Source organism: Hippoglossus hippoglossus, chromosome 1 (genome assembly GCF_009819705.1).
Source record: "Hippoglossus hippoglossus isolate fHipHip1 chromosome 1, fHipHip1.pri, whole genome shotgun sequence".
In the NCBI taxonomy this organism is placed as follows: Eukaryota; Metazoa; Chordata; class Actinopteri; order Pleuronectiformes; family Pleuronectidae; genus Hippoglossus; species Hippoglossus hippoglossus.
The window spans coordinates 676875-701453 of NC_047151.1; the positions used below are offsets into that span (position 1 = coordinate 676875).

The window sequence follows — 24579 nt, forward strand, 5'->3', positions numbered from 1 at the left end:
GACAACATATAATACAATTTTTGACAAATTCCAGTCTGGATTTCACAAACGACACAGTACGGAAACTGCTCCCCTTAAAATTATTAATGATTTATTGATGTCTGCCGATGCTGTTGGTTGTAATGTATTACTGGTCCTTGACTCTGTTCCGCATTTGACACCATTGATCATAACATTCTCATCAATAGACTCATGCAGTGCGTCGGCATATCTGGAACTGCCCTTAGATGGTTCAAGTCTTATCTCTCAGATAGACAAATTTCCGTTTCCATTGGAAATAACATCTCATCCTTGGCTCCACTATTGTACGGAGTCCCACAACGTTCGAATCATGGTCCCATCCGATTTTCGCTGTGCGTGCTCCCATGAGGAAACGTGATCAGCCATTTTAAGAGGATATCATATCATTTCTATGCCTATGACACCGATCTTAGGGGTATCAATACCTCAAATTAAATCCCAGAAAGGTGTAAATTATGGGCCCTTTAATACTTTTTAAGACAGTGGAGACGGATGTCTTCAGTACGAAGGCCAGCCCCACTAATCCCCATTACCCTGTGTGACTCCCCTGGTAAATACTTTAGAGTACTTCTGCTTCCTGGGCATGATCACACAGGACCTCAAGTGAAAGCTGAGCATCAAGTCACTCATCAACAAAGCCCAGCAAAGCCCTAACTCTCTGCTGCAGTCATTTGTCAAAGACAATAGTGCACTTCACGCTATTGAGTCCTTCCTTCATCACCATCTGCCATGCTGCTTCCACTGCCAATGAGAAGGTCAGAGTTCAGCGAATCATTTCCTCTGTAAAGAGCATCACTGGCTGCAATCTGCCATTCCTTTCAGGACCTGTAAGCCTCCAGGTTGCGGCAGATCCCTCCCATTATGGACACAAACTTACTGAGACACCCTCTTTTCTCAGGAGGATGCACCCATCAGGACCAAAAGCTTGCACCACAGGAACTGTATTTTTCCTGACTGAGGGCTTCAGGTTTTTTTCATTTTATATCTATGCTGCATATCCTGACTTGCAGTACTTGTTTTAACTTTCTTTATATTTAGTTTACTTTGTGTTTATTAAGCTGTATGTTACATCACCCAGTATTATGAGTGGAGTCAGTCAGTTGTGTACAGCTCATCAATAAAATGATCCAGTGGTACTGTTAGACTTTATATAGCTGAACAGTGAATGGAATTTTGATGGGCTGCTATTGTGGTTTTTATTCAACTGCAGAATTGTTTAATACGGGGTACAATTTGGGGGCTTTTCATTGAGAATTTGATTAATTATTTTAAATTTAATTTCTTTTGTTCTTTTATTCTGTGTTAGCACTTCCTCGAAATGAACTATTCTGTAAAATGAAGGGTAATGATGTGGAAATTTCAGCACTTGTGTTAAGAGTCTCTGAGTCAATAACAGTACTGTGCGACTCCCCCCAAGGCAGGGAGAGAGGAACTCAGAATAGGATGCAAGAGCAGTGCAGATAAAGGAACACAGACAGGACAGCTCAGCAGAGAGAGAAAGAGAGAGAGGGGGAGAAAGGACATACAGTCAGACTCTAGCCAGGACAGCATCTTAGTGGCTAACCACTGGATACTCGCAATGCACCAGAACTGAAAATCCAACCAACCAGAGGTAGGAATTCAAGAAATGCAATGTCTCTTTATGTTTGATACATTGTGTGTGTGTGTGTGTGTGTTTAAAAAGAGTCAGTAAATCATGTTCATTGCAGAATGGAAATCAGCGTTCTTGGGCTTAGGTTTTCTATGTGCCCTGTCCTTGTAAGTATGTGTTTAAGAGAACCTGTTTTATACCTGTGTGCGGAATATATAATGAGTTCTTACAGTTTTCCCTCTGTCAGATAGAGAGCGATATCTGTGTGTGAGTGTGTGTGTGTGTGTGTGTGTGTGAGAGAGAGAGACCACAATAGCTCCAGCGAGCTGTGTCATTGTGTCCTGACGGTGTAGTCTAACGCCGCAGTATCCACCCCCCAGCTCCCCCCATCACTTTACTCGCCTGAGCCCCTTTCCATCCCCCTTTCCCTGTAGTTTCTCACTGTAATTCTGCTCGAGTGAAATAACACTCTCGCTAATTGGGCTTATAGACTATATAGTCTATATTTATGTAGCGCTTTTCTAGTCTTGATGACACATACGTACATATAGAGGTGTATATTTCATAATATCATACATAATAAAGAATATAAACAATTCAATAATATTTTTTACTGTTAAAATGTTAAGACATCGACCACAGGACCTGGCTGTGAAGGTCCTTCAGAGGATGAAAAGGCAAAATTGAAGCTGCTCCTTTGTAAATAAAAATGGTGGAACCTCGCATTACAACGCTACGGTTTAAATCATAGCATAGAAACCTCAACTTCTAGGATCTTTTCCAAAAGTATGATAACCCCATTTAAAGCACTCTAACTTCCATTCATTCTTTAAAACATATGCAGAAGGGTTTTGGTTTAGCTCGTCTATTAAATCCTGTACCTGTAATACATTTTCCTTCTATGTTTTCGCCCATGACGGCATAAAATTATCGTTAAAACCTTTGGTGGAAATTCAGGCTTTAATTGGATATTGCGGATGGAAGAATGAATGTGAAGGGCGAGGATGAAGATGGACGAAGAATGTCTCTGTTAGGCTGGTCTGAGGGGATGGGCTGTGGACTGGGCAGATGGAGACTCTGTGCGGGGGTTCCGTCTCAGGCACATTTCCACCCAAGCTGATGTCGGACCCCAAAAGAGTCAGAGGGACAGGTGGTATGTGGCGTGAAATGCCTTCAAGTGGAGCTTTTAAAAAATTGTGGCTGAAAATGGTGAGACTGGTATGAGGTGCGTTTTTGATTCTGAGGCCAAAAGTCTGAGTACAGAGACAGTGAATCAACGATGTTATAGTAACTGGGGATGTGGGCTGCCCTGAGGATGAACTGATGTTCTGCGCAGGAATTGCATAATAAGTATGGACTTCCTGAACCATTCATGCTGGCGAATGGCAGCTATGACTATGGGGTATATCTCATAAAGGGCAGATGAAGGACAGCTGGACTCTGAATCGAGAGATTTAAACTCTGGGGGCCAAGCAGAGGCCAACCATCCCCATCTGCAATAGCTGCCGAAACCTGTGGAAGGACCTGCATCTGTGAAAAGTCGGATATCCTCGGGGTGAGTGATGAAGTCATCGTAGAAGAATGGAATTCCGATCCAAGAGGACAGAAAATGATGCCACAGGCTCATTTCCATTTTGCATGCATTGTCCGGGACGACTCTATCATGGAGAGAGGGGACGGCTGTTCCTTTGGTCAAAAGGTTGGAGAGGAAGGATTTCCCCTGTGGAATTATGTGGATGGCATAATTGAGATGGCCAAGGAGGGACAATAGTTGCAGTTTGGTGCATCTGTCTGCCAGAAGATAGTTAAACAGGAGCATAGTGATGCCTGGAAGGATTTTGAGTCCAGGGTCATGCCCAACAACTCAATGGAGGTGCTTGGACCTGAGGTTTTCCGTTTGGAAAGAAGAACGCAGAGTTCAGTGAAAGCTCTTGTAAGAGTGGAAAGCACAGAGTAAGAAGGTGAGGATGGTGGGGCTACAACAAAAAAATCATAGAGAAGATGGAGCATGTATGGGAGTCTGTAATTGTTGGTAAGAATCCAGCACACGGCTTCTGAAAGTGAATCGAAAGATTTCCAGCAAACGCCGAAAAAATGCCAGAAGTCTGGATGGATGGACAAGACTTTAACAGCACTGGTGATGTCGGCTTTTGACAGCCAGGCTCTATGGCCCGCCAAGCGGATGAGAGTGATGATGTGGTTGATTCTTGCATATTGCATGGAGAAACCAGGAATGAGAATGAGACTGTTAATGTTTGGTATGTGTGAGCCGTGTGGGGAAGACAACTCTATTATTAGCCTCTTTTTTGTATTTTCATGTGGTCATGCCTATTGGACTGATGTGGAACTCTGGAAAAGGAGGACTGTTGAAGGGGCCTATCATCAATCCATCTTTGACCTCTTTAGCCAATAAGGAAACTGTCTTTCTGGAACGCTGTGACAAGGACATTTATCTTAACGGGTGTGCTGATATGCTGTTCTGTCTGCTGATGTGGTTGGATTGTGGGGGAAGGTGTTACTAGCATGGCTGCCTCCACAGAAGGAGCACACATGCAGGAGGCAGCAGTAGGAAAATGTGTAGCCCGGGTCGTTGAAGTTATTGCACACCATCCTGCCCCTCTTGTAGAGGACTGGCCTGCCATGCTTATCGACGCCCTTTGGCATGGGGACGTTAACAGAGGGACATATGTCGACAGGTCTAGGAATGATGGGATGTGGGGGTGCAGTGGGGAGGGATGTGCGAGCTGCCCCAGTATGTTCCCTGATTTAACTGCTGTATCCAGCCAGCTGCCTGGCTGGCAAAATGGACATGGTAGCTGCAGAAGCCTGTACCCACAAAACGTAAGGCCATGTCTAGCACAATAGAGGGATAATCGTCTAATTCAGATCTCCTAGTGAGAAAGAGTTAAGTCCTTAGATCTAGAGGGGACTGGATGACAGAACTGTACAGAGATTGGTCTGCATTTCCCTAGGCTGGCTAGTGTCAATGATGGATGGATGAGGTAGCTGCACTAAATCTACGTTACCGGATAGGATCTGGTGACGTAATGCAGGGAAGACAAGAGGGGGGGGCGGGGTGAGTGATGAAGCTGGCTGGATGGGTGGTGCTGCTGTGGCAAGAGAGTAGTTATTATGGGAGGGAGGCAAGGATAGGCCAGTGGAAAATGAAGGAGGCTGAGCAACTTGATTAGCCTGTGATGACGCTGTTTGAGGTGCTATATGGTGCTCTTGTGCTGTTGTGTTGATTGGAAAAGAAAAGGGGGGAGCAAAAGTCTTACTGCAGCGAGCAGCTGAAGGAAGAGAAGAGGAAGGGATAATTGAATGGAAGGATGCATGTGCACAGGGATTTTGTAAAGCCTGTGAACACAGGGATAAAAAGAAAGCTGATATTACATGAGAAAACTCAGAAACAGACGGAGCATGCGCAGGGGGCAATACGACCTGTCCCCCACCAGGGGGAGCTGACGATGCGGCTGTGGCTGTTGAGGCGGCGGAGTTTTGGTGACGTCATGGCTGACGCAACCAGTGGAGGTTGTACCAGATGAGAAACCCGGAAGTACTGGGTGCTCGTGAGTGTTTGTTGTTGCTGTAGTGTTGGTGGAAGTTGAATATAGTTGAAATAGCCTTGGATTATTGTCGCTGCGATGGAAGGGAATGCGTTTCCCTTTCAGGAACCTCTGGTGGGCTCGATTTGAGGATGAGGAGACTGCTGGAATGGAGAGGGGGGCGCACAACGTTGTGGTTGATGGCCGGTGACTGAGCGAGGAGGCTGTCTATGACAAGGAGACTGTTGGTGCCGACTCCCGTGTGCGATGTCTGCGGCGTTTTCTGTTTCCAGCTCGTGTAGACGGGCAGGAAGAGGCTTGATACCCGGTAGGAGTCGGTGATATCTTACTGATGGAGTTTGAATGTAAACGCCGGCGAGGCTGTGGTATTTTGACCACCGAGCGCAGACGTTTGGCTGTTGCCTGAGTGATGGCTGGAGGATACTCTGCTTCGAACAGGTCGTCATACAGGTCGTCTTCCGATTCAGGTGAGCTGATCTACAATTCTGGATCCATTAGAGTTTACTGACTTTGAGGTGAGCGTGAAGCTTGTTCCGCCTGTCTTCGAGAGATCTGAGACCAAAGGAACCGGATGGCTTGACCAGGTATAAGAAGGGTTGATTGGTAATTAGGAGTGGTTGAGGCGTGGTCCCATTCCCGGACCCAAGTTAAAGGATTTACTTAATTTGACTGGAGGTTATGCTTTCACGGGTGCTGGCTCTATAGGCATGTATTAGCAGGCCAAATTACTGCCAGATCTACATGCATCATTAGAGAAGAAAGTTTTAAGAATGAATCACCTGAACCTTTTGGGGTGTTACTCACTTTCAGGCCTCCCATGCTGATTTCCACAGCTGTCAAAGGTTTGAGTGTGTGAGTGTATACCTGCGAAACATCTGTACTAATACCAGACAATCAGTACCCATGCCAGACAAGGTCTCTGCTTTGTAAACGTGTGTGTGTGTGTGTGTGTGTGATTGTTCTTGCTGAGTCAGCTTGAGATAATTCTCCTCCCTTCTCTTTTTTCTTCAGCAATGCTCTTTTATTGCACAGGCTTAAGGCACTGAAAAAACTGAGTAGAAACATCTTTGTTTACTGGAGAAAAAAAACAACCTTTTTGTGGTATCTACTCTTGAAAAAAGGCCACTGTGATAAACAGTCACAAAACAATGTCACTCAATGTCAATCACACTTATGATGTGCCTGTCTCTATTGTCCAATCCAATGAATAAGTTGCTGTTTTTCAATTCCTGGCTTGAATGAAATGTACTGAGTCGCACACACATTTGTGAAAATATCTTATAATGTCAAAAACCAAAAATGAATCAATACAAGATTCCATTTATTGTCATTTTCCATCCACATAAACAACTAAATTCTGTTTCTCACAAGCATGACAGTGTCAGAAAAGAGAAAAAGACAGCAATAAATAATATCTAAAATAGTATTAAAGCCAAGATTAAAAGAAGTACATTCACATTCACTTGGTTAGTTGCATCATTCCGTTTAAAGTGCTTTTGTGTATAGTGCATCTCCAGAGCGATTATATTGACTGATTGTCAGGGGGATGGGAGGAATGTGTTTTTGTGTGTGTGTGGGGATGGGCTTGCAGGTGGAAGTAGGAGGGGGGGCAGTCCGTTTATTAGCCTGATCGCGTGGAGATCAGGCTAATAAATTGTGTGGCTAATAATTGTGTCCAAAATGACCCATTCACTCACTATTCCCTAATTCACTATATAGTGAGCTCATCGGGAAAAGAAAAAAATACTTTCGGACTCTACCCTGAGCATTTTCTCTACAACAGTAGTTACGTAATTACTGTACGTCAGGATTATGACGTACAGCAACAACACCGGCTGGTGGAAAACCCAACAGTCAATTTTAAATGATTATTTTTAACTTAGAATTAATGGTTTAATGTAAAAAAAAAAGATTTGAATGATCATGTTTAAATGTAGAAATAAACTTGTTTTGCAGCAGTTTGTGCTGTGATTATCTGTTCTGCTCTTGTTTACATGTTTAATCGCCACAACTCACAGATTTGTCTAGTGCGGGTCGATTAGCTTTTGTTTTGTCACTTAGCTTCATACACTGTTTTATCAGTATCAATATTTCTGTTTTTAGCTCAGTACTGTGTACTGAAACACCACGTACCTGTCTTGGCACTGTACTTTGATGGCCAGTGTGACCTCAGACTTAACTTCCGCCTCTCCAGACCCACTGTTTCTCACCTTCACCATTTGACCATGGTTGGGGTCATGGCCTAGAGGTTCTTGTCTTCCTACTTTGGCTGGCAAGAGCGACATCTTACCGTGTCGTCAGAAGAGCCTTTGGATCCCACGGTAAACGATATAATCCATAGGGTGGCAAACAAAATTATGATGCTCCAATACAAAGTAATTTGCTTTCCACCACACTTCAAAGAATTGGGACTGTCTTTAAACATCTTGTAGGATCAGCAGCATTTGCCAGGGTTGTGGGCAGCATTGATGGCTTCCATATCAGAATCAAGCCCCCGAGTGCAGATGCTCAGTGCTATTTTAACAGGAAACTGTTCTATTCAATTCAAATGTAGGCAATAAAGGTCCACTGATATCTTCCTACGAGGTGCATTCAAGGACCGTCGGATGTGCTAACTTCTGCTAGTTTAACCACTTCCGGTGGACCAGTCAATTATGCGTAAGAATGCTCTTGAGTGGGTTTGGATTCTGTTCTTACCTAAGAACAAATCCCAGATAAGAAAACATTGGTGAATGTCAGAATCTAAAATCTAGTAAAAACTGTGTAAGTGGGCTTTAAGAAGAAATTTCTTCTTAAGAACGGTTGGTGAATGAGGCCCAACGTGTATTCATTTTGAGGTGATTGAAGATGCTTGAATTCTTTACCAATCTGGCTTCTTCACCGCTGTTAGCCCCACCCCAAAGGTTCGACCCCCGTACAAGCCCCTGAGCAGAGATTATTTTAGAGGGTGAAAAGATTTCACTGAAACTATATTTAGACTCTGATGAAAAGAGTGAATTCTTTCTGCCATTATTGCATGTTCACAATTTTAAGGTTAACATCCTGATTAGAGCAGACTTGATAGTGGATTTCCATGACTGATATGGTATGGACATGAGCTAAGTATACATTAGTTCATACGTCAACCCCATAATTATGAGCTTATCATCAGCCAGACAGACTAGTTCAACTCAAAGGGGATCTTGTCTTGTTAGTTCAGGCTAACTAGTTTGGTTAATTAATTAGTTAGATAAGCTCTCCATTGCAGTTTAAACAATTCCCTTGATTAAAAAAGACAGTGGAAGAAGCAGTGGAAGAAGCAGTGGAAGAATTCTACACATTCCACAACTGTTAATATATCTTCTTCAGAGGTGGGCAGTATGGGCAAAGACTGTACTCCTGTATTTTTTTGTTTAGAAGTGCTTGAGAGGACATGAAACAATTTATTAGGAAATACAAACAAGAAGCTGAGTTTGGCAAAATGAATTTTGACATAAAAACTGCTGGAATTGCTAAGAAGTAGTAATGGAATAATGGGCATCCTTCTCTAAAACCTCAATGTTTTTGATGTGAGTCTGTTGGATCATTACACAAGAAGAGCAGAGTTATGTAATGTTTTTACCCAGATGGTAAACTATCAGTTGTATACAACAAGTTTTTAGGGAGGAAGAGTTCCAAAAGGTCAAGTTGATGCCTTTTCAGCATCTTAAACTGTTTGACGGGGGTCTGTTGTATCTAAATCCTCTTAATAGATATGACTAAGGCTGAATAATCACATTTTCTAAGGGAATGCCTCCCTTTGATGACCTTGGCCTGGTCATGATGCCTGACATTGACAAACAACCCAGTTTGACAAGCTGTAGCAAACCTCCTGTATAAATAATGTTTATACCTCCCCCAAAATATGGTTCTCATTAGTTCCATGGAAATACATGTCTGGATTAACTACGGAGCACTAGGCCTCATTCACTAATATCGTCTTGGGTTTTTTCTTAAATTTTTTCTACAGAATGTTAGTAAGAAATAATTTCAAGATGTGTTCTTAAACTGCAGAATAGTTTGCATCTGTGTTCTTACATTATTGAATGCCATGTCTTAAGTTTGCAATTAGCATAGGTAAATGTGCCTCCAATGCCCATAAAAGGACATGAGACTGCAGTGTCGTGTGTTATGGAAGTTTTCTGGAATCTGGTGAAAGGAGAACTCAGGCAGCAGCTGATGTCTTATGCAGAAGGTTTTAATGTAGACTTGATGCATCAAAGAGACCAGAAGGTGGAACAATAAACAAACGCTAACAGAGTAATATGAACAATTGTCACCCCCAAGTCTGCAGATGTCTCCCACAGCCTCCCAGTATATCTCCCTCTACTTGTGTCACCCATTGTAACAGCACATCCGTTAATGGCTAGAATTGCTGTGACTCTCTATGTTACATGTAGGTGTTCACATCCTATTGGACAGTTAAGCCTCAATATGTATTCCTAAATCACATTGTGTCCTTACGTCTTGCCACTGGTGAAATATGCAAAAAAAGTTAAAGTTTGTGTCTCTCTGTCTGGCACATCCAAATTAAATATGAAAGTCCCTGAACGTAGACACTACAATGTAGTGTTGTTTGGCCCTTTATCTATAACCTGACCTTGGGTACTGCTTGGAGAGAGAAGGGAGTATCTGTGGAATTAGACAGGCACTATTCTCCTGTACAGATATAATGTGTAATATACAATATGCATCGTATATAGTGGCGTATACAGTAATGTGTGAGGATGGTCAAAAATTCCTCAACAGTGTGCACACAGAGAAATCACACAAACCTAAAAGAAAGTTTTAGAAGTCAAGAATGTCTGAAAGAAAATATTATGACAGTGGCTCAATGCACTCAAACTGTAAGAAAAGGTGTTGTATTTAGTGTCAGCAGTGGGTATAAAATAACAGAAAAAAACTATTCATGGGATGTTGTTACATTTTCTGTGAAAGCTGTACTGGGTGAAAGTTGCATAGTAATAGAGGAAAAAAATAGTTTCATCTCAAATCTGAAGTCAAAAGAAATATTGACGGGAGAAGGAAAATGGAAAGGGATGGGGGCAGGCTTGACAGAGTTTACTGAGCTGGAGCAGCACATCATTGGAAACACAGCACTGCCGGTGTACTCTTTCATTTCTTTTATTAATATTTATTTGTTTCGAACATGTAAATAGAAGAAACAAGTGAAAATATACATAAATTTCCAAACAGTGATGAGGGAAAAAAAGAAACGATTTAATCTACTTATTCGAAAAGGAGTGAGAAGAAGTACAAACTCATTTAATCTCACCCCTTCTCCATAAGTAATGAATTAATAATTATCTTATACTTAACCAGTTTACTATATGTGTCATGATTATAAACTCTGAACACTGATTCACTTCGCCTCCTGATTAAGGAGAGTTTTGAACATGTTTTTCAGAATTAAAAGGCCACCATTTGACTGAACATTTTAATTAGCTTAATTATCTTACCAAAAACTGTAGCAGTAGGTTTTGAGAATGAATTCCTTCTTAAGAACGGTCGGTGAATGATGCACATTCTTATTCAATTTAGCTCAGTTGTTACTTACACTAAGCTCTTGTTCTACTCTTCTCTTACATTCTTCTTTAAAAAAAAAAAAAAACCCTGACAAAGAGTCAGGGGGAAGAGGGAACCATTTTCACCTCACAAATTAGTAAACCCTCAGAACATGACACGACTGTTGCAAATCTACATCCATATGTAACTGGAGTATTGCACAGGGTCTATATTTTGTTTTAGGACTCGTTTGGTTGATTAATTGTTGAGGAATTAAATTGATAAAAGAATAGTGGTGAGAGAAGGGACTCAAATTGTTGATAAAATGTTTATAAAATCCGTCTGGATTGACCTGGTGATTTGTTTGTTTATTAATTTATTTCCACCTGTGTAGAGTGGTGGTCAGTAGCAAAGACAAAACAATTTATTGAATGTGATTCTCTGTAATGTTGAAAGAAAATCGACAATTGATATGATAATAGATTTGTTAGAATTTTGTTTATGTCAATTTCTGAGAAACTTGTATTTTGTTTTTTGTAGGTAAATTGTTAAGGTGATGCTTATGTTTTAGCAGATCTGTGATGATTGCATCAGTTGGGGTCTCTAGAAAGGATATCGCCTGTACTATATAGCACTCTTTTTTTTTTACAAACATGAAGAACAATGGTAATTGGCCATTCACAGACCATTCTGACCAAATTATTAAGGTCAATATTGAATTTTGGGTCACATGTAGCATGTGTTTACGCCACTATTTACTCTCTTTTCAGGTACTATGGCTGCTGGATTGAGATTGGGTTTCTTTATGGGGTTGCTGCTGTGTTGTTGTCAATTGATCACATCCAAAGAGGGAAAATCCACAAAGAAAGGAAAGAAAGGCAAGCAAGTTGTCTGTCCATCGTAAGTATACTGTATTGTCCAAATACATCCCCTCTTTACACTGCTATTATTTTCTTCTCAGTTCGTCGTTGTTCCATTACACTAGCATGCCACACTATCCATATTTCTGACATGTACACACACACACACACACACACACACACACACACACACACACACACACACACACACACACACACACACACACATATATATAGTATATATCTGACAATACCTGACAATACTGAGACCCCCTCACTTTTTTCCCATTATGTAATTTTAATTCTTCCTCTTCCTCTGCCTCTGGATGAAATTTTTCTTGGGCCAAAGTGCTACTGCTGCTCAGGGCAACACAATGTGTGATGTCGTGCGTAACAACATTAAAAATGTTCTGTAGATTCAACAGACTTCTCCACATCAGTCGCAGCCATCTTGACTACCTACAAAAATACATTAGCGACACTCCTAATATTTCAAATAATTGGTTGTGATTGGCCCTGTCTCAAGATGAATAGAAATGTGATTGAATCTGTGTGATAACAATTGAGCTGACTCTGGAAGAAAAGGGTGTGTTCAGATCAATTTGTGTAATAAATAAAACTGAATACATGTGTCATTTCACTGATTAGCAGAATACTTTGGTTATTTGCTATGCAGTAAATGTATAGGTTAATGAAGAATTTTGGTCCTAAAGTCCTCAAATGATGTTCAATTGATAACAATCTGTATGTGACCACTCACTGAAAGTTGAGGCTTAAAGATGGATGTAAAGGAATTAACAGGATCAGACGTCAGCAAGGAGACTATCCAGAAAATAGGAAAAGCCCCAACAGCCTATGTTACTCATTCACATTGAGTTTGTTTTATATTGTCTAAATGAAGAAAGAAAACTTGCAATCTCCCCATTGTTTTAGACTTTAATGAAGTCTATTTTCATCTGTTTCCCTTAAAATCATTTTTACAGCCAGTTGTCCCCAGAAGATTTGGCCCAGGTTCCAGCTAACTCCACCTCCAACATCTTGAACCGTCTGATGGTCAGTTATGACCCGAGAATAAGACCTAACTTCCAAGGTAATTCTACTACAGGTTACATTTTCTTTTAGAGTTGTGGCTTGTTTTGAAGGATACATGTAACCATTGGTTCAGCATTGGCAAGTTTACATGCACTATTCACTTACAACTGAACATATCAAATGTTCGACTGATTTAATAATAGTTTCATAATGTTGAAATCTTTACATGTCAGTCAACCAATAGAAAATACTATGGATGTGATGGGTTGTAATTAGCATGTCATTAAACACATCCTACTAGATGGAGTTTTTAACTGGTTATGAAACTGTCTCATTTTAACAGTGCTGCCTCTGTGTGACCTACAACACCAAAGGAAAGAAAATTGGCTTTTTTGATAAACTATTCTAAATGTCTGTGGTCGAGTCAGACCACTGGCAAGGTCAGATGAGATGATTTATGGCAGGGTTACTGTTAGAGTATGAACAGTGCTAAAAATAATTCACAATGTTATATTAGTTATCAATCATACAGCAACAAAAAGATGCATGACCTCATCGCTATACATCCTTCAAACAGCTGTGTCTTTTTTCTTTCGCACCTTTCCAAACAAATGCACCTGCTGGACAGACCGAGGTTTATACGACTGGAGACGGTGGAAACACTGCCGCTTTTGTCCTCAAAAATAAAAAGTTCCCTGTCAGGGCTTTAAGCAACATATAGCCAAATGAATACTATTATTTATGTTTTGATTGTTTCTATCTACTCACTTTTGCCTAGCAAATGATGCCACATTGGAAATGCTACAGTGCAGCAGAGGTCAGCTCCATCTAACAGGCTTTGCTATGAAAACTCAGCTAAGCTAGCTTTCATTTCCAGCAGACATTGTGTAATCAAGATAAGATATTCATGTTTAACGGTTGTGTTTGTAATGTTTCTTTTTTTAAAACACCCCAAATAAGAACTGTTAGAAGAGAGAGTAAATGATAAATGAAAGGATGGCACCTTTTCATCTTCACAAATTAACATTCTAGGTTACTAAATTCACTGGGTCACTCAAAGGCTACCCAGCAGCAACCGGCAACTTTTAAGGCGTAACGTCATCAGTAGGGATTTCAAAGATTAATCAATGAGTTGCAATGACTAGGCTATGATTGCAAGTTAGGTCTAATTAAATTCTTAATCTAGGATATTCTAGGTTTAGCAGCCTGTTTCCCAGGCTGCTAAACCAGTGCAATAAGGCTAAAAAGGTGCGCTAGTTAAAATAGAATTGCTCGGTTAAAATTGTACTATTATCAATTATTAAATCAGTTATAGGTTCAGGACTACATCTGGGTCTGGTTTTACAACTGGACAACTGGTTTTACATAAAATAGAATTGTCAATTGTCCTCTTGCCTTAAATTAATTTTACATGTGTATGTGTGTTTAAGGTATCCCGGTTGAGTCCAAGGTAAACATCTTCATTAATAGCTTTGGGTCCATCCAGGAGACCACTATGGTGAGACATGCACACACCACAAACACACATAATGTCAATAGGGCCTGAGCATCGACTAGTGTGAGGACCATATTGAAACTCTACTGTTTATTATTCTGGCCCAAGCTCTAAAGTTTTTTGTATTTGATGAACAGCTTGGTTAATTTCAATGTTTTGCCAATAAAGAGAACGTTGTTGTAACTCTATTATGTACAGGTGTTATCTAATCTATTCTGAACTTCACACATTTGATAAGAGTCCTTTACCAACATTCAGTCAGTCATAGCACCACCTACTGGCAATGTACTTGTCACAGGCCTGCCTGATGTGATATCCAATGCATCATTCTTGCTGCCTAAAATATCATCTTCAATAGTTGCAAAAGTTCACATCTGTATCAGTCTGCATCCCACCAGCACTCCAAAGCACAGAAGTTCAGCCTGTTTTACATTGCTGTCAGATTTACCTTTTTAAAATTTAGTTTTGTTTCAAATTATAAATCTCTGTCTGTGTAGCTGCTGCTAGAAATCCCTAAGGAAATTTTAATAATGCATTTCATAATATGGGGGACCCAACCATTTCCCACTGGTAAAACACAATGTGGTATTATTATTATTATTATTATTAGTGGCATAGTACTAGCACTAGTACTAGAAATAGTAGGAGTCACAATGGTTGCCATGTGTTATTAATACAATATCTCTTTCTGTAGGACTACAGAATAAATATATTTCTTCGTCAGAGATGGAATGATCCGCGCCTACGACTTCCAACTGACTTTAAGAGTGAAGCACTAACAGTTGATCCCAAGATGTTCCAGTGTTTGTGGAAACCAGACCTTTTCTTTGCTAACGAGAAACACGCTAACTTCCATGATGTCACACAGGACAATATTCTGTTGTTCATCTTTCGGAATGGAGATGTCTTGATCAGCATGAGGTAGTCACACACTTCAAATTTCCATTATACAGTTACAGATACAGTTTGCCATAGATTGCTTTAGTTGTGGTGGTCCAAAACTCCAAAAGAGAAAATTCTAAACTTAAAACTTAGGTAGTTAGTAGTTAACAAACTTGGAAAAACACAGGAATTAAACTTGAAGCAAAGGGAAACACTGGGGAACAAGCACAAACTGCTGAATCATTTAGTCATATAGCCTGAAAATATATATTCTAAACATTCTCTCCACCATCCCCAAATTGATCACACTGCTCTTTTGTTCACTGTTAAGCAAACTTAACTACTTGTCATTTCTAGCTATTATTCCATAATACTAGATGATAGTAAATCAATTTTTGTTATTTGGACCCAGTTGATGCTTGTCTGTTTGAAATAGAGAATGGAGATCCATTAAATCACAAGTCACAGCTGCAAAAAACTTATAAATTTGATCAAACTCTCTAGATGCTCCCTTATTGAGTGCACATTAAATGATGCCATTGTGCTAAAGCCTACAGCATTGGTAGAAGTGACAAATTAGAAATCCAGTGTGCATTATCCTGTAATACTATAGGGCTGTGTTGTTGTTTCTTGATTAACCTTGTGAGTTTGTGTGGTGTAGGCTGTCGGTGACGCTGTCTTGTCCCTTGGATCTTACACTCTTCCCAATGGACACACAGCTGTGTAAGATGCAGCTGGAGAGCTGTGAGTACACACACCTTCAGAAAAGCTTTCCACTTTTCACAGCCACACTCCAATCAAAAACCTGCAGTCAAATGTCTATTTGGTCAGGATTTTATCTCATGAAAGTGAATCGATCTGAAAAATGACATTTTATTCATTCTTTTTAACCATTGTGGCAGTCTAACAAACAAATAATATTTAATTATGGTTTGGAGGTAAACATACAATGGTAACAAATACAGACTGCTTATCTGTGTGTATTTATAGACATTATTCTCACTCCATTCTGGATTCCAAATAATTAAACACCCCCTCTAGCCGTGTTTTAGATAATAATTTATGTCTGATATGCTTTATTTCTCACAAAAAGCACAATACTTGGTTAACGTAATTCAACTGATTCGTATGTAAGCATGCAAACTACAACTAATGGAAAACTCTTACTTCACAGGTCCATTCTCAGTATATTTTGGCCTTATGTTTTTATGTCACACAAGTTTGCTACTGGACCAGGACTGGAATCCAAACTAGTTGTAATGTCACAAATCCTACTCATATGGACATGTTTTTAACTGAAGGGAGATAACTTGGTGAGCCAGAAACATTGAGAAATTTGAACTCTACCAAACATTCAGGAATAATTAATAACTAGAATGTGTGCAAATCTCCATAAGGTAAATCATACATTCAGATGTAGCTGCTTGAACCAGCGATAAATAGAAAAGGGCCTCAAACCAGTCTGTAGCAATGGAGGAAAAGTGCAAAACTAAAAATTTTCAAATATTATTTTTAAAATCATAAACATGATTTAGTATTTATTGTACAGTTAATTTGTCTAAGGTTTAATAACTCACATGGAAAAGCAGCTGAATCTGAAAATATAAATAATACAATTTCTTCTTTATGTTTTAGTTGGCTATACCACCAGTGATCTTGTGTTTATGTGGCAGTCCGACCCAGTTCAGATGGATGAGATTGCTCTTCCTCAGTTTGACATTAAACAAGAGGACATAAAATATGGAAACTGCACAAAGTTTTACCAAGGAACAGGTTAGTAATCAATTATTACAACCATAGATAGTATTAGTAACTACTATGAAATCAACAGTTTTAGAACTCCAACCTTTCGTTGTGTGAGGTAGCTTCCTCTTTCTTGGAGATTTACACTTTCGTTATTCATATCTTTACCCATTTGATGCTGTGTGGAAAGGGAGAAGGTTATGCTACCCTTTTTGAGAGAATTTCTGAAAGAGTTATTTGTGTTAGTTAGTTCCTGCTAAGCACTGATTTCCATGCAACGTCTACAGATGATACTGCCATTGTGGTTTCCATAAGTTATAGTCTTCATCAACAGAATAATTAAATGTTTAAAGAAATAATATATATTAAAGGCATAGTGAACTCTTTGTAATTTTCATGAAGCCAGTTTGAGATTACTTTTGATTTGTAACATGGTACATTATCATACTGGTAGTAGCCATTAGAAGTTGGGTAAATTGTGGCCATAGTGGCTATTTTCTTCAACTGTCCATTGTTGTAGAGTGTGACCAGCGTTGCTACAAAATAACACAAAAAACAATACATGGGATGCAGTTACACGTTCAGTGAAAGCTGTATCGAAAGAAAGTCGCATAGTTGATGTCGTAAGATCTTAATCAATAGAAATATTGTTAAACACAGAAGATAGAGGGGGGCAGTAAGGAGGGGGCAGACTCGACAGAGTTAGTTAAGCTGGACTCTGAGATCTACCATCTCAGTCAGGAAGTCAGCTCGATTTTCCACAATTGGAACATTTGAACTAAAAGCTGAAGCTGTAAAACCATGAAACGTGATACATTTAAAATGTGAACACCAGTGTGTAAAACCTGAAGATTAGTGCCTATTTTTGTGAATAACCTTCCTTCTCTTCAACATACCCAATCTCTGAGACACTTACATTTATACAGATTGTAAAAGTAAAAAAATATGCACTGAAAACTTATATCTTTTTTTAATAAATAATAATGGTATCATACAATTGTAGAATACAAAAAGCCCACAAAGAACAAGAACAAATCTCAGATAAGAAAACATTGGTGAATGTCAGAATCCTTGTAAAAACGGCATAAGTGGGCTTTAGGAAGAAATTTCCTCTTGAGAAGAGTTGGTTAATAAAGCCCAACATGTACCTCTGCTTACCCTCTGTAATGGTTACAAGTATTTTGATCTAATTTAATTTTGAGTAATTCACGATTACTCATTCTCTGTCTGTTTCTAGGATACTACACCTGTGTTGAAGTGATTTTTACATTGCGTCGGCAGGTTGGTTTCTATTTGATGGGAGTGTATGCCCCAACTTTGTTGATTGTTGTTTTGTCCTGGTTATCATTCTGGATAAACCCTGATGCTTCAGCTGCAAGGGTGCCACTGGGTGAGTACCACCAATATATGTTTCAGATGATGTGTTTGAATAAATTGACATTCAATTTAGTAGTCAGATAGGGGCAGCAATTATCTAGCCTCCAACCCTTACAGGTAAGTAATAATAACTCTGCTGTAAAAATTTCTAATTCGAATCTGCCATGCAAAACTCTGAATTTATAGGCACAGCATGCTTATATTGGGACAAATACAGGGAAAATATTCTGTCCATGTCCTCATATCTCCAGACTAAAAAAGACTTTTATAGAATTCCCTTGACTCTGTGTTTTGCTGAAATTCTACACCAGATCAAAGACACCTAGGATGTGCAAATGGCCACTAAATACTGCTCAAAAAAATTAAGGGAACACTTAAATCACATCAGATCTTGATTAACGAATTATTCAAGTTGAAAATATTTACTGATGTACATTCTATAATTTGTTGAGAACAAAACGATGTAACAACTGTCAACGGAAACCAAAATCATCAACCCATTGAGGGATGGATTCAAAATCATGAAACCAGACTCTTTCACGCCTGTCACGTGCTCAGTCTGAACCGGCTCTCATCTGTGAAGAGAACGTGGCGCCAATGGCGGACCTTCCAATTCTGGTGTTCTCTGGCAAATGCCAATCGAGCTGGACGGTGATTGGCTGGGAGCACAGGTCCCACTAGAGGTCGTCGGGCACTCATGCCACCCTCATGGAGTCTGTTTCTGACAGTTTGGTCAGAAACATGCACACCTGTAGCCTGCTGGAGGTCACTTTGTAGGGCTCTGGCAGTGCTCCTCCTGTCCGTCATCGCACAGAGGAGCAGATACTGGTCCTGCTGCTGGGTTGATGGCCTTCTACGGCCCTGTCCAGCTCTCCTTGTGTAACTTCCGGTCTTCTGGTATCTCCTCCATGCTCTTGAGACTGTGCTGGGAGACACAGCAAACCTTCTTGCGACTGCACGTATGGATGTGCCTTCCTGGAGGAGCTGGACAACCTGTGCCCCCTTATTGGGCAGCAGATAACGCCTCATGCTACCAGTAGTGACAAGGACACTAGCCGAACACAAAACTAGAGAAGAATCAGTCAGGAAGGATAAAGAGACAGCAGCTGTCGGTGGCCAGCACATGCAAAACCATTCCCTTTTTGGGGGTTGTCTGGATTTTGCTTCTCCATTGCACTTCCTAAATGGATAGATTGATATCCCTGAAATTTAACTGAATTGCTGTTATGCTGTGACGATTAAGTGTTCCCTTAAATTTTTTGAGCATTGGTGTATATTGTCACCTTGTCTTTATGGACAATGGAGGGAAAGGTGATGATAGGTAAAGACGAGCAAATTTGGTTCATGGTTGGTGAACATGTCTTTAGTGACAGGTGTTCAAGGGACTGTCCAAGATCAATGGCCCTCATTCACCAGTATCTTCCTAAGATTTTTCTTTATTATTTTCTTTTTAGAAAGTTTCCTAAGGAAACTCTGCATCTGATTTATAAAGTGTTCTTAAACTGCAGAATATTCTCACTTTTGGTCTTATATTGATGAATGCCATGTCTTAGTACATTCATAGTAAGCATAGGTAAACACTGTGCCATTGCCCATAAAAAGGCATGAGACCGTAGTGTTGTGTGCACACATAGAACTCAAGAAACTGAAAAGAACGAATGCAAATATAAAGATGTTGCAAAGCCGGACTCTAACCATAAAAAAGCTGTTATATTTTTCAGTGTCAGCATAACAACAAAGAACTCTTAGCTGAAGTAAAACATGCCATAGCCATCCGCACCCTGCTGGCCAGGCGTCTAATTATTTTAAATTGGAAGAATGTTTTGCCCCAATCTTATGATCTGTTCTACGTGATCTAAAGCTGGAGATGTTAAGGTTTTCTCTTAGAGGTTCTCTGAAGAAATTTGACAAAGTTTGGAACTGTTTATTGTCCCTCATAGACTCTCTGGATATAGTACCTGAGGAATTGGATGGCTGAGCCCTGAGCATGGTTTTCTGTATCCCTTTTTTTTTCTTTTTCTTAATTGTGTGTTTTTTGTTTTTGCCCTTTTTTTGTTGCGTCTATCACCCAGAGATAGGGTGGGGGGGAAATAATAACAAAAAAGTGAGCATTGTTTCTTGGACTTTCTCTTGTTTCTGGTTCTGTGGATACCTTGTATCATTGATGCTCAATCAAATATATATATATAAAAAAAAGATTAGTAGCAACATGGTTCTGGGCAGCTGTAGCTCAGGCTGTGGCTCAGGAGATGTCGTGCCGGCAGTGTTACATATAGAGGAACTGTATGAATATGTGTTTGAATGGGTGGATGTCAAAACTGCACCGTAAAACTGCTATCCCACACCTTGTTGATGGTTAATTACATGGTAACATAATGGTGGCATAATAAATACAGAGTTGCTATCAAACCGTGTTAAATCCCCTTTTCTGTCTTTCTTAGTAAATTTGATTTACTCAAATAATAATTAACTGGAAACAATCATTCACAAGTGTTTACATTAATGTGTTACCATCTGTGTGTTTTTAGGTATATTATCCGTACTCTCTCTGTCCAGTGAGAGTATGCTCTTGGCATCTGAGCTACCAAAGGTTTCCTATGTAAAGGCTATTGATATTTGGCTCATCACCTGTCTGCTTTTTGGGTTTTCGTCACTTGTGGAATATGCTGTGGTGCAGGTCAGTCCTAACACACAAATTTTCACATTAATACAACTGTACATTTAAAGCTCATCTCCATATTATGACTGGGTTAGACCATCCTTGACCAGAGAGAGTCTGTAGAGAAATGAGAAAGCAGCCATGGTGGCACACCAGCCATGGGTGTTGACTGGTAGGTGGAATTAAATTAAAAAATATATTTGCTACTGACATAGTCAAGTTGATTGATTGTTTGATTTTACTGACATAAATGTACAAGTAGTGGTACCAAGAGCAGTGTCACTTGAATTGAGTAAGGTTAATGTCTCAAGAAACATCAATGGATGCATTTGCCAGATCATAAAAGGTCAAGACCATACATTTATAGAGACCCAACAGTTCCCACAATGAGCTTAACCTCTTAATCAGTGACACTGCTTACATTCATGCAAATTATTTTATAGCCTATGTAAAAACTGTAAAATGTATTTTGAGACACATGCAGCTGTAGCTGCAGAAAAATGTGTAGCAAACTGAAAAAGGCCACACTTGAATGGTTGCTCTGTGCCAACTACTATTATCAACACAGATTAAGCTGAGTCTCACCTCCCACCCTAGGGCAAGCACATTTGTTTGGTGCCACATTATAGCCAAACTGTCTTTGCCCAATCAAAACAAATGGTACTCCCGTCCAAGGAGAATTGCACAACAAACTGTTTGTCCTGACACTGGGTTGTGTCTACAGGAAAACAGAGCATTTGGTATTTCTTTGTGACATCCCGTCTGAATAAAAACCCTGTGTCGCTGCCCTTCAATTGTTTTTGTACTGATGGGCAATTTTTTGCAAACAGTTTCTAGAATCATCACATTAAGTGCATAGGGCCTTGTGCAATGAAGTACTGTATGTAGACATCTCAAAACGTTCTACCCTGAGGTTACTGACAATCTAATATCAACCTGTGACTTTTTGAAAAATACTTCACCACTTATGCTGCTATCCATACACACATCAACCGACAAGATACACAGTCAGAGTGACAATAAAAGTCTAGCCTCTCAAATTGTCGTCAGTATTTCTGTAGGCAAGCCTGGACATGTACAATGTACATGCTAACCCACAGAACTTTGTAAAGTGTAATATTATGGGATTATGCCATGTTTTTATACAGTTACATCTTTGTAAAGTGTAACAGCGAGCTACCACCTCAGGTACCTACACTTTTATGCAGAGTGAGAGAATGGGAGGGCAGAGCTCAACATTCTGTCTTCCTGATACTCTTGCAAATAATCAAATGAAGATTACAAATGTTAGACATGTACATTGCTCTTTTATGAATGAATCTACTTGTAGTTAAGTGGTTCTGAATGTCTAAAAAGATGATGGTATGCTCTGTATGTTGTATTTACATAAACAAAAAATTCAAATGGACTAAATTATGTCTGTCTGTCTGTCTGTCTTTTCCACCCTCTGTTTCTCTACAGGTGATGCTGAACAGCCCCAAACGAATTGAGGAGGAGAAAACTAAAATGGCCAACAAGGAAAAAGCTTTGCAAGAGAAAGAAGGAAAGATGGAGGCAAATAAAACTAACACAGTGAATGGGACAGGTGGAACACCCATACATGTCAACACATTGCAGGTAAAAACACTTGGCCAAGTGGAGCAACAACATGTACGAACATATCTCTGTAGCTTACATTATTTGCAATAAGCATCACATTCACACTTAAAAATGATTTAATCATTATCAGACTAAATTACATATTTTCTGTAAGACCCCCTCAATAAGTTTATTTTGATTTGATTTTGAATTGTGAGGAACAGCAGTAGGATACCTGTGCCCCAGCAAGAATTGTTAATGAGGCTCTCCTTAAGCCCGGGCCACACTGGTAGTGGTTGCACCATGGAATGGCGGCATCCTGGTTCTGCTGTGTGTCGCGGTTGACTGTTATTCATCCTGGCAGCATGTGTGGCAGCTGTGTTGTATAACTACTGTATTTCCCGCATTAAAAGTCGGGTTATGTACTCCACTAAATGCCAGGACACTATGGTATGAAGCCGTGCATCTTCCGGTCTTGCGATAACAAAAAAACCCTGTAAATGAATGGATTCTGTCAACAGAAACACTGAAATGCTTTTACTTCGAAACAGGTACAGTAAGTGTTGAGAACATTAATGTTTGTGGCATATTCAACAGATAAACATTGAAACCTACTTTTAAAATAGGAAACACAGTAGTTGTACAGGAAACCTCACAAAGCAGCTCCGCTGCAGTCACACAACAGACACACTCCCTGTGTGAACAACAGACTCCTGTGAGATGCAGCAGATCTGCAGCGCAGCCGTCGCATGCTGCACACACAGAATATGCATTTCAAACAATGTAACTGTCACTCCCCACATACTCCCATGCTTCCTTAATGTTGGCATGGTTGTTAAACAGGACATCCACTAGAGGACAGTGCAGAGTAGAGGGTTTCTGACAAAAATCCTTTAACAAACATGTCGACTGTGGAGGAGATTGTGAGAAAAAGGTAAAAGTGTCTGTTTGTCCCTGTACCCCTCATTAGTGACATATACGTAGATAGTTTCTGGCCAACATTCACTCTCTCCTCAAACAGTTACGCCATTGTTGTGATTTCTTTGTCATGTCCTATGATCGTCCCACTTGAACTATTGGCTACATTGGCCCCTATGACCTCTGGTGGTACAGCTCCATTTAGTCTCTTTTGTCCAACTCTTTTTGTTCTCCTCCTTCTCTTTTGTGTAACTGTGACCTTTCAGAAGACGTGCACAAATACAAACGAAATTATGGACAAAAAGATCTGTCCATTTTCATCTAAATATCTAACGTTGAGCAGAAATTAGCCTTTAGGACTAGAAAGCTTTATGTCAGGACTGAACTAAATTAAGTTATCCATGATTTTATACAGCAAAATTCCATGAGCAACAATGTCGATTGGCAAATTTCAATCAGTCTCTGTTTTTTACCAGGTGGTTGAAACTCGCTGTAAGAAAGTTTGCACCTCTAAGTCGGACCTTCGATCGAATGACTTCAGCATCGTGGGATCTTTACCTCGAGACTTTGAACTTTCCAACTTTGACTGTTATGGTAAACCAGTCGAAGTGTCAGGAGCCCTCAAGTCCCAAAACAAAAGTAACAAGAAACCCCCACCACCTAAACCTGTCATACCTGCTGCCGCCAAACGTGTTGACCTCTATGCAAGAGCCCTCTTCCCTTTCTCCTTCCTCTTCTTCAATGTTGTCTACTGGTCGGTCTATTTGTGAGAGGGGGAGAAGGGTGGTAATAAAATGGTTTGTATCCTGATACATACCGATCATACTGATATTCATATTACATTGAACGGAAAATAGACTTCAAATTCACAACTCTATACTGATAAAATAAAGATTTTCAGCATTTCATGATCATTAAGTATCACAGACGGCTCTGGTCTCTAAGAGTAACTGTAAAATCGGGCGGCTGTGGCTGAGGGTTAGTAGAGCAGTCTGTGATACTTAATGAACCAGGAGGTCGAAGGCTCGAATCCCACCCCATGCCGAAGTGTCCTTGGGCAAGATGCTGAACCCTGAATGTCCCCTCATAGATGTTAAATGCACTAATTGGAAGTCGCTTTGGATAAAAGCGTCAGCTAAATGACATGTAATGTAAAGTGGCACAACTATAAAGTCTTGGGGCTGTTGTCTTGAGTCCCCTTTAAACCTATGCATTTAGCAAGCACTGCATGTTTCTGTCATCATTTTGTGCTTAATGTGAACTTAACCTTGATGTGCTTCCACCAATACCCCAAAGCTGTATATTATGTAGAAATAAATGCTTTACAAAGAGGG

The 24579-nt window shown here is 40.0% G+C and overlaps 1 protein-coding gene across 2 annotated transcripts; it reads left to right on the forward strand.

The window, feature by feature from the left end:
* The first annotated feature begins 1400 nt into the window (after positions 1-1400).
* On the forward strand, positions 1401-24579 carry LOC117773953 (glycine receptor subunit beta-like). Of its 2 annotated transcripts, none has more exons than XM_034606020.1 (11): positions 1401-1633; positions 11472-11601; positions 12545-12651; positions 14024-14091; positions 14783-15009; positions 15632-15714; positions 16606-16743; positions 17951-18103; positions 20619-20767; positions 22211-22366; positions 23722-24579. In XM_034606020.1, exons 2-11 carry the CDS (start codon positions 11477-11479, stop codon positions 24013-24015), a joined length of 1500 nt encoding a protein of 499 aa, XP_034461911.1. In that variant the 5' UTR covers positions 1401-1633; positions 11472-11476; the 3' UTR covers positions 24016-24579. The 2 variants fall into 2 exon arrangements, with proteins under 2 accessions (XP_034461911.1, XP_034461825.1); XM_034605934.1 differs by lacking the exon at positions 1401-1633 and adding an exon at positions 5316-5645.